Consider the following 11,450-nt stretch of genomic DNA (forward strand, 5'->3'; position numbering starts at 1 on the left):
AGAACCGTAATATTTAAATAAATGTTAAATATATCAAAAATAAATAAATCAACTCTCTCCTCGTATAGCATTAAAATTCTTTGAAATGTTCACTATAAGAAAACATAAGTTTTATTGTGAAAGAGTAGCTAAAAATAGGAATATAATAAAGTTAAATAATGTTAGCTTAAAAACATCACTTAAAGTGCATTCAAACTAATATGATAAAATCATAAATTAAATAAAAGACTTCATATTTTTTTGTATATAATAAAGTAAAGAAAAAACACAGAAAAAACTACAAAGTTTGTTATTCAATTTATAGTTTCATCACATTAGTTTGGATGTATTATACTTTAAAGTTTAAATATTTATGGTAGAAAGAGAAGCATTCTTTAAAGAAATATTCTAGATAAAATTTACTTGTTTTTTTCCGTAAAAATCCAAGTATCTATCATTTTATAGGAAATTGTATTTGAAATTACAAAGTTATCCTCCGCTTCCCTTCAAGGGGGAACGGGGACGAAATTTTGTTAGAAAGACCTCTCGAATATATAAAACTTTTTCATGAACTTTTTGATACGACAAATATTTTTAGAATTTTTGGATTGTCACACTTTACGTGGGCTACTCTGTATAAAGATGTTATTGCACATTTAATTAATTATAGTTATCTATTGACATTTTTCTCATAAAATAAGAAGATTACTTCTTCTCGTTATTCTTTTTTTATTAAAATATTAATAACAATCAATATATCAAGTGTAGCAATATTTAGTAACCTTCTGAAACATATATAAAAAAAAAATATATAAGAATCAAATATAAAAAAATAAATGCAACTTACATTAACATTTTAAAACTGTTATAGTTCCATAGCACAGAGAATTAAAAAAGAATCTAAAAAAAGTCAGTCGTGTGTATGTCACACCAATTCTAAGTTCATTTTCAGGTGCAAAAAGAATTCTTCAGAGTTCAGTGAAAAGGATTCTTTTCGCATCTAAAAATAAACTCAGAATTGGTGACATGCGATTGAATTTTTTCTAAATTCTCTGTGCTATCTGGGATGGCATAGTCCCGTTATGTCCTAACCTAAATGTATAAGTTCGAATTAAATTAAGATACCATAGAGAGAGATTATCGCGTGATATATGTACAGATACTTAACTAAAATGACGAGTGAATTTGAATTGCAAGCGCAATTTTGCGATAAAATTGCAATTGCGTATCGTGACTCAAGAAAAGAAAATTGCAGTGCTCGCGATATATCGCAAAATCGCACATCCCTATTGCTCGCGTGCTCGCTCGCTCGTTCACTCACTCGCGGATACCGATCGTAATCCCGTCGTTTCTTCACGAGGCACGGCAGCCTTCAGCCGTTCGTCCCAGCGGCCTTCGTCCAGGGAAATCAGTAGAGTCAATGAAGACGGATGATCGCTCGGGAGGATACACCGAGTGTTTTGTCTCTATCGGAGAGATCGTTCCAACGAGTGTCGCACGGACGTGCAGTCTCGCTCTGTGTGGTACTTACGTAATCGCGTAGAGATCGGAGAGAATATTTCGAAAAGCGGTCATGAGACGATAATGATGTTTTTATTTCTCTTCCGAGTACTTCGTCTTGTCTCCCCGAAGATCTCTCGATCTATCGAGTTTGTGAATTCATTGGAACACTACACTGAGAAAAAAGAATACTTGAAAGTTTTTATCTGCGGAATATAAAGTTTATTTCTGTAGAGTAAATCTTACTTCTGCGAAACTAACTTTTATCCCACTAAGCTCATTAAATTTTCAAATATTTGCGTTTCTCAGTATAAGAGCCAATTTATTCAATAGCAGTTTGAACGTACATACAAAAAATATATATTACATTCAAATAAATGCTATTCGTTTCAAGTATCTTATAAATTTATATATCCGCGAATCTACCATTGGTTCATTATAAGCATCAAATTTAATCAACATATATTCTGAGTTCTACTAAGAGTTTAATATTTAAATGAAGAATATTAAATTAAAATAGAAATCCGGTTTACTTCCTTGCATAGAATCGAACCAACTTTTCCTTTGATGAAGTTTTCTGTGATATTCTTGTAAAGGAAATAAATTTCTCTTTTAAACATATGATAAAAAATGAGTCTTCCTCGAATTTGTGATAAATATATTTTAAGGCTATTATCAGGAAAATTACTTAGAAGAAGGAAAATAAACTGAATAATCGGTTTTCATAGCAATGGAATGATGTTTTTCTGTGTGTAGATTTATGTTTCGACTTTATTATAACAATATGTTTTATGTATTTAAACAGAGTTTTTAAACTTAAATCTACACAGAGGAAAAGATATTTGAAAAATAAAAATTATTTATTTTATGGATAGTAGTAACATATTAAATTTAAATTATTTTATTTGAATCAAATAAAAAAACTTATTCTCATGAAAAGTAAACTTTTGAAAATGTATATCTTCTTATCTGAGAAATATTTCTTCTCAGAGTAAAAATACAATTGCTCTCAAAATTACTCGATTTATGCAACGACAATACTTGCAAAATAAATGTCCCAGTGGTTAAATTAATAAGAAAGCACGATTAGTTTTACATGTTTATTAATAAATGATTAATGGTATTGCTAGCAAAATTGACGTTTACAGGAAACGTTAGTTTCTCTACAATTGAGAAATAGTAGAAAATAAAATAATCAACAAATATTAATTATAATTTTAGTGAGATATTGGCAGTACCGCTAATTGAATTGGAAAACAAATCATATCCTAATTACTGAATAATACACTGAGAAAAAATTATATTAAAATCAATAAATATTTTCTTGATTAACATATTTACTTAAATCTACATTCTCTTGATTTAAACCAAATATTATTTATTTAAATCAGGTAAACAATACTTGATTTAAATAAAGAGAATGTAGACTTAAGTAAATACGTTAACGGAACCCATCAAGGAAATATTTGTTGATTTTAATATAATTTTTCTCTCAGTGTACAAATCCAATGATTAAGTGTTCATTAAATAATATAAGAAATTGTGGCATAAATATCTTTTAACAAAATTTCAAAGACTTTTTTAAGAAATATCAAGCACATTATTAATGTTTCAGTCGTTAGGGCATGTTCAATCACTACATTGAGAAAAAAATTTACTAAATTTCGTTGAAAAAAATTTACTAAATTTACTAAAAAACGTTTGTTTAGTATAGTTTGGATAGTACTGTGAAGATATTTGTCCAAATTAAGTAATTATTTTCTAAAATTAAATAAAGAAGTCTTAAATATAAATTTGTTTCTTTAATTTTAGAAAATAATTACTTAATTTAAACAAATATCTTCACAGTACTATCTAAACAGTTTTTTGAAATTCAGTAAATTTCTTTCTCAGTGTAGGACATTCATCTCTCAAATGCTCTGGTGACGATTGTACAAGAGGAGAAGGCTCGCTGCAGATTGAACGGATGTCTGATTTCAAAAGAGACACTTGCACCATCCGCCAAGTGCCTCTTTGGAAATACGAAAGAAAGATTCACATCCGAGATCATCAGTCGCTAGAATCAACGACAGCCGGCTCTCGATAATACGATTGCGGCACTTGACAGCATCGACGGCGACGTAGCGACGAAGTGGCCGCCGCCGCCGTCCACTATCGAGGGCGACGCGAGAGATTTCAACGCAAGACGAAACGTTTCGGCGCGCGCACCAAGTCCGCGTCGTCCGTTCCCGACCTCCGTAGGCTCGCTCGTCCCGTGGCTAAGCACGAGAGGCTTTCTCCCGTGCGGCTCGGAATGCGGCCTCTCCCTCGGCCGGCCTCGAGGAGAGTCGCGGAGGCACGTCGTCCTTCCTATCCGCCGGCTCTCCGACCGCCGTCCGCGGTCCCATCGTGCGTCGCTCGATCGGGACTCGTCTTATCCGCTCGTCCGCTCACATGCCGATCATAACGACCGCGTGTCATCGATCAATCGGCGAATACGCGACTCGGGGTGGCTCGGGCCATCCTCCAATACGTTTGCCATCGATCACGCACCGAGTGACGAGAGGGCAAGCGCGCGCTGTCATGACCGAGCGGGAATTTTGACAGTAATTTTAACGTTCGGTTTTCTTAACTCTTTAAGTATCACTGGTACCCAACAGGGACCACTTAGGACCGGGCAGTTGAGACCTTATAAATGTGCTATTTAGAGTATACAATATTTCATTAAAAAGAAGTTACTACACTGAGAAAAAAATTTACTAAATTTCAAAAAACGTTTGTTTGGATAGTACTGTGAAGATATTTGTTTAAATTAAGTCATTATTTTCTAAACTTAAACAAACAAATTTATATTTAAAACTTCTTTACTTAATTTTAGAAAATAATTACTTAATTTAAACAAATATCTTCAACTATCCAAACAAACGTTTCTTGAAATTTAGTAAATTTTTTTTCTCAGTGTAGAACGTTCTTAGAAATATGCGCTTTAATGAGTTAAAGTAGTTGCATCATAAGCCAATTTCTTTGGGAACCTTTTCATATTCTAACAATATATTAAGGTTCCTAGTCTCTCGCATTGTCTATCTCTTTTTAATGACGTCAGAAGCGAGAAAATGCATGTTAAAAATTCTTATGAAAAATGTTAAAATAAAAATATATATCTATAAAGTAACACTTACGATCGATTAAACAAATTTGCAAGATATTCCGTATACTCTCCTTTTGTTCTAATAATTAATAATTTATTGCAAATTAACTTGAATAGAAATAGGCGAAGAAATAGATGAAGAAGTTGAATTGTATATCACATTAATTTACGACAAATTATTGATTGTTGGAGCAAAAGGGGAGTGTATGGAATATCTTACAAATTTGTTTAATTGATTGCAAGTGTTACTTTATGGATATATATTTTTATTTCAACATATTTCGCAAGAATTGTAGCATGCATTTTCTCGCTTCTGACGTCATTAAAAAGAGATAAATAATGCGAGGGGCCAGGAGGATTTATGAAATTATAATGCAGTTTGCTAATATAAACGATATCATCGATAATCATGTATCTGTCAGAATCAGGAGTTCATTCATTTCATTTTGTACATTCTTTAATATTGCATAGCGATATCCTCAGACTCGCGCATGTAACAGTTGACGCTCGAAAAGTATACAATAGCAAAATTTTAGATTTTCTCTTTTTATCTGAAAAAGAAAATTGTCGCCATATATGGAGAAAAGCTAATTCTCGTAGAACCAGCGAAACTCCATGTTTAGCGCTAAACGCAACGCTAAATTGAAGGGGTAGACTGAAGGATTTGACACGAATGACAGGTTGATGCATCGCGCTAGCCTCGGACTGGCGCTCTCTTCCGGCCCTCGGCGATCAACCTTCAAAGACCCACCGTGAAGTATTTAACCTTCACCTTCTATTATCATGTCTCTCTTGTATATTCTTACCTCCCCCTTTGAACTTTTCAGCATAACCTTTAGAGATGTGCGAGTCAAAGATATTTAATGTCGAATCGAATCTCAGATTTTAATTTCGAATTCGAATCAAATCGATAAAATTTCACCCGAATCAAATCGAATCGAATCGTTAGAAGAATTTTTAATTTACATAATCGTTGAATTCAACATGGAAATAGTGACTTTAGTAACTAACAAGTAGAGATAATATTGATTATGTGATATTAATTCATTTTAAGGTAAGAGATCTATAATATATAGTCGTGTATGGAATACAGTTCCAACCTTGAAAGTGCGCAACGACACATATCGATCCGACAGTTATCGGAAAATATTACAGTTTTTTTTTCATATAAATTCCTTCCAATTTTGCTAAGGGCTTAATAGTGAATTTTACTAGAAACATCAAAATTTTTAATAGCACATTTCTGTTTCTACAAAGTGAGGATATTATACCATTTTTTCCATAAAAATACTTTTCAATTTCATGATGCTTTTAGTAGTCTAGAAATATACTGTCAGTAAAGTCTATCTTGCTAAGGAAATTAAGAGTTTATCTAGAAGCCGTTATCTTCTTTTAATATTTTTGAAGACAACCTTAATGTATAGCAAACTTTTTAAGTCATGCTAATTCCCGTAAGGCTGGATGTCTTTAATAATTCTTCGTTAATGCTAATGTGCGCGATCCGTATTCGAAACTTTTCGATTCGAAATTTTCGAATTATTTGGATTCGAATTCGAATAGTTCGCACATCTCTAATAACCTTTCATCTTTACTTCCTATTTGGACTCATCTTTATTTCATATTTACGTCCTATTTGGACAATCGTGCTTATTGGTGGGAGCGTTAGTTTCTTTGGACCACTCAGTGGTCAGATTTGTTTGAATGTAATAAAATTTGTTAAACATAAAAATAATTTCTTTATTATATAGATAAAATTTTTAAAAATTATTTTATATATAAAAATTCCCTATATAAATTTTATGTATCTTTATTAATTGTTATTAAATCTAAAGAAATCTATTTCTCTGCGCAATTTGATTCTCTGCGATACCCGCTCTCCTTTGAACGAATCTGAGCCAATGTACTAATGGCTCGTTGCAGCTGCAACACCGGTCCGTTTATTAAGTTCTCTTTCCCTGATAAATCGATGAAACTGTTGCACGGAGATCGGGGCCGATGACAGGCGTATCGCGGCAGCGCGTTCCCTCTCGGGCGCATAATTGCCGCGGCTACCGACTCGGGAATCGCGTTTGCACGCGATAGTTACGCAATCCACGGCACAGTTCGCGCACACGTAGTGATTCCAATTTTCGCGGTGCGAAAAGAAAGTCAGTCGTCGAGTCGTATTCCGCGCGGAATGCGCCCGGTAGGCTCTTCGTGCTCGCGCCGTACTTCCTGTACGGGCGCCTTTAATTGCGCTATATTGTGAAAAAAGAAAAATGCTCTCGCTTCACGGACACGGATTTCTTGCGATGCCGAATCATCGTGCTCCCTTTCGAACAAGAATTTTAACTGCGATTCGACTCTGATCTCATTCGCCAACTATTACTACATAGTTTTATCCAGAGCTGCAACGATATCGATGAAATTTTTCCTCGCTTTAATAATCGATTCAAACAAATATGTTTCAATTCAACTGATGGATTATTAATTCGAGTGAACGTTTAATTTACAATCGATCTCAGAAAATTTAATTGAGAGGCTGTTTAACTGATAATTGATTATTAATTCGAGTGAACGTTTAATTTACAATCGATCTCAGAAAATTTAATTGAGAGGCTGTTTAACTGATAATTGATTATTAATTCGAGTGAACGTTTAATTTACAATCGATCTCAGAAAATTTAATTGAGAGGCTGTTTAACTGATAATTGATACTTAGAACTTATATAAATGGAAAGAAAGTTGAATATCGATTGTGTGTCCAACATCTGTGCGAGAGAGAAAGGTAGAGAGTTTCATTTGTCTACAATGCGCACACACCGGTATCCATGGTTACCGTTTTGACATTAATCACGTTAATACTTCTGTGTCATACAAATTTATTCGAAAGAATTATTTATAATTAATTAATTCGAAAGAGTTATTTACAAATTGACTCAAAAGAAAATATAATTAAAATATAATCGAAGAAAATGTCTAAATTATATTATCTTATGATCATTTAGTTTATGTCAAAGAGTTGATCAAATACATCAATGGATTTATTATAAAAAATTATAAAAAATTGTTATAAAATTGTTATAAAAAATTATAAAAAAGTTATTAGGGAGAATTTGTCATGTTTAAAAAAATAGAAGTAAATAAAAAAAGAAAAAATAGAAGTAAATTAATTTTTCCATCTAAAAATATAATAAAAATTGCTCGAAACTATCGCTATATCGTAGCAATTATCAATGAATTGAATCAATTGAATTTGCTCGTATCAGCGTCAATTAAAGGACCTTTAATGAAATTTTCCAAGTTTGATCGTCACTCGAACAGTTCCTAATTAAATTTGCTGAGTTCAATCGTTATTTGAGCGATCTCCTCCATTCACATCAATTGAACGGAGGAGATCTCTTAATTGAATTCGATAAAACCAATCGTCAATTAAGCATTCCTCGATTGAATTTATTTAAATTAATCGCTCAAACGGAATTCAGCTGAGTCCAAACATATTTGTTCAAACTGACTATTAAAGCGAGAAGAATTTAATCGATATCTCTACAACTCTGATCGCGTAATGCACGAGATCGCGTAATGAGAGGGCTGCCTCCGGCAATCTCCACGGATGCTACATCGCTATTAAAATACCGTTAAGTCAAATACATCAAAATCATGTACGCGAGGGAGCCTCGAGCCTTTGACTGTGATTATATTCATCAATCTCCCCCATGAATGGCGACACGTAGTCACACTTGTTGAAGATATGCAAATTCTTGTAAAATAGCCCGGCGAGATAACATCGGCTTTTTCCTGAATATACACGTCACCAGTACTGTTATCTCAATTTGCTAAGTGGTCATGTGCAAGATACTGATTTGAAGTGTCGTTGAATAACCCAGTCATCAGCCGTCTCGCAAATTAATCAAACCTTACCTGCGCAGCACATGGATTCCAGGTATGAGTGAAAATAATTGAAAAGAGGGCTTGACTTGACGGCGTTTTCAAGGGATTCCAAGACAGTACCATCGACACATTAAAAGCAAGTTGTCAGCCGTTCAATGGAATCTGACAAGTGAAATGTGAGCGCTCGGCCGTCTGTCAAGCCAGGCCGGGCGTCGTCACGCGCCTCGCTCGTAGAGGCCCGATTTATCATTATCATTCATCCATTCTCAAGCAACGCGCGTGTAGAGGAAGCCCGCGTTCCGAGCGTCCCGTCCGTCGTTCAGGCGAGGCGTCCTTTGGAACGTCGATTAGTCGATACATCAGGCGGCGAGCGACTGTGAACGCGCGCGCGTACGTTAATGACGATCTCTCGAGGGATCGTCCGAGATGAAAGGACGAAAAATCCAAGTGGCTAATGGCTGGACGGCCACGGTCCTTTGGACGGATCCGACCTCCGATATCGGACCCGTAGTGTCTTCCTGTCGGCGTGAGACGCGCACGTCGGATGAGAGAAAGCACCAGTACCCTCCTCGGGCTAGCCGCGCGCGTTTGTCCTCCGAGAGGGGCTGCTACTTTCGCTCTTTTCGCCACTCGACCGTAAAGTGCGATTTTCGCTCTTGTCTCGCCGCTTTTACTCGTGCATTTCCATATCGCGCGCGTCGAAATATGAAAGCTGGCCGATCAATTTGTTCGGCTAGACCGACAGAGGAGTATCCGTCGGACTCCTGACCGCTCTCGCGCGAAGAATCCGCGGCCGAGGTAGCGCCGTGCCGCGCCGCTTCCGCGCTCGGCCGTTAACCTTTCGGCCGATAATTATGTAGTTGTACCGCTCGATGTATCAATTAAGGAGAGTTAATTAGGAATTTATCTCTTGTTAATTCGAAAGTCGAAGTTCGGCGTGTGTTCACGTATTTGCGCAATGAGAGAAATTAAACTGCTTGACGACTTGTCGGGTTTATATGTCGGTAGGTGTGTGTATGTGGCGTGCGTGTGTGGGTAACACGCGTTAAAAATAAAAAACTAACACTTTGCCATGGAAATTATCAGTGATTGGCATTATAATATCAGCTCACGAATTCACATATTAAATGTAACCGTCGTTTAATTTGTTATATAATTAAATATATAGTTATATGATGCAATAAATTCAATTTGTACACCTAGAAAAATGTGTGGTGCATTCAAGTAAATGTTACAGTCTGATTGTAGTTGTAGACTGGCACTACCGGGATAAATTCAGCGTGCAGGCGATACTCCGCGCTTGTGTCTCTCGTAGTCGACGACGCCCGGCGTTACCTCGACAGGATTTTCACCGTCGGAAATGATCCTTAACGAGAACGATTATCGAATCATCGCTCGGCTTTACGATGAATGGCCGAACGTACGCGCGCAAGATAATACCGTGTAATCAGAAAGCATACTCACGCTAAACAGCTTCGGTCTTGCACGCAAATGGCCGGTTGCAGACAGAGAGAGACAGAGACAGACAGAGATAGAAAGAAAGAGAGAAAAAAGAGAGAGACAAACAGACAGACAGACAGACAGAGAGGGGGGGGAGAGAGACAAGAAGTTATTTATTATTTTCGTCGCGCTTTCGTTTCTGAGCGGGTAACGTAACGATATAACAACGGGAGACACAACATGGCGGTTTATTATCGTCATCGTTATTATTATCAAATACATTAATGGGGTATTAAAAATAAAGGGAGACAGGCCGCGCCGGGACGAGGCGGCGCGTCGCGTCGCGGCCTTCCCGGAAGAGAGCTCATCGATATTTACACGAACAAACTGAGTATTTTGTTGTGGCGTTGCCGCGCACGAACGCGTCCACGTGTCTCGCACGTGCAGGCACGAGGCAGAGCGCGTACGCCGTCGGCGACGCTTCGGAAGAAGATCTCGAGAAGTGCGTCCACTTCGTAGGAACTCTGTTTCCCCGTCGCGCGTCCTCTCACCGCTCGTCTCTCGTTTACCGACGACGATGGTCGGTCCACAATGACGGCCGGGTGACGACGTCGGAGCACATAGATCGTCGGAGGAGTCATCAGGATACGACGCACTTCTCGGTGTCCTTCTGCGCCTGGTTCGACGACGACGAGGACGCGGGCGCGCGCTTCCTCGCGCACGCCACCGCGTCGTTCGGCACGTAGGAGATCCGGACGCCGCCGTACGCGCGCCGCGGCGGCAACGCGTAAGCCGCGGCCTCGTCCGAGCTGCTGGACGAGCTGCACGTCGAACAGCAGCTCTCGACGTCGTCGTCATCGCCGTCCATCCTCGACCTGGAGGTGCCCGCCGTGCCTGCAAAGATATGTCTTGCGTGAGAAACGTGTCGAACGGTGTCTCGCGGTTTCTGCGATAAAGCTAGGCAGACTTGGAGTAAAGTTGGCACCCCACTTTTTGAAATTTATAATTTTGAAAGTTGTTCCAGATTATTCTGACTTTGTACCACATTGTTCCAAAGTGATATTGCTTCATTCGAAACGGTTTTCGAATAAAACAAAAAAAATGATTTTTTGAGCTGGCACTCCACTTTTCGAAAATCGAACATTCTGATACCGCAATAGATTGTTCTAGTTGTTCCAAACATTGTTCCAAAAGAACAAATCCGTAAGTTGAATTATCCAGTCCAAAAAATGAAAAAAATGTTTTTGACCTGGCACCCCATTTTTTGAAAATAAAGCATTCCGATACCGATATAGATTGTTCTAGTTGTTCCAAACATTGTTCCAAAAGCACAAATCAATAAGTTTAATTATAAGCCCGAAAAATTAAAAAAAAGTTTTTTGACAAACAGTCTATCGGACCAAGAGTAAACTTATACTATCTTTCTTATTCCAACTGAGATCTTTTTGTTCTGAGTTATACTAGGCTTAAACGACGAAGCAATTTCACTTTATTTTGTCATGACATTTTGTAATTATTTCCGCCAATTTTCCTA

General features: G+C 37.2%; 1 protein-coding gene across 6 annotated transcripts in view; it reads right to left on the reverse strand.

Moving 5' to 3' along the window:
• Positions 1-10,148: 10,148 nt before the first annotated feature.
• Positions 10,149-11,450, reverse strand: part of LOC116844221 (protein prickle-like) — a 281,484-nt gene continuing 280,182 nt past the window's right edge. For all 6 annotated transcript variants that reach the window (XM_032815446.1, XM_032815451.1, XM_032815447.1 and 3 more), the window contains one exon: positions 10,149-10,810. In XM_032815446.1, coding sequence (XP_032671337.1) covers positions 10,557-10,810 — 254 coding nt within the window. In that variant the 3' untranslated portion in view covers positions 10,149-10,556. The remainder of the gene's footprint in view (positions 10,811-11,450) is intronic.

This window comes from Odontomachus brunneus, unplaced genomic scaffold, assembly GCF_010583005.1.
Source record: "Odontomachus brunneus isolate Ranch 3 - 2012 unplaced genomic scaffold, Obru_v1 Obru_scaffold_040, whole genome shotgun sequence".
In the NCBI taxonomy this organism is placed as follows: Eukaryota; Metazoa; Arthropoda; class Insecta; order Hymenoptera; family Formicidae; genus Odontomachus; species Odontomachus brunneus.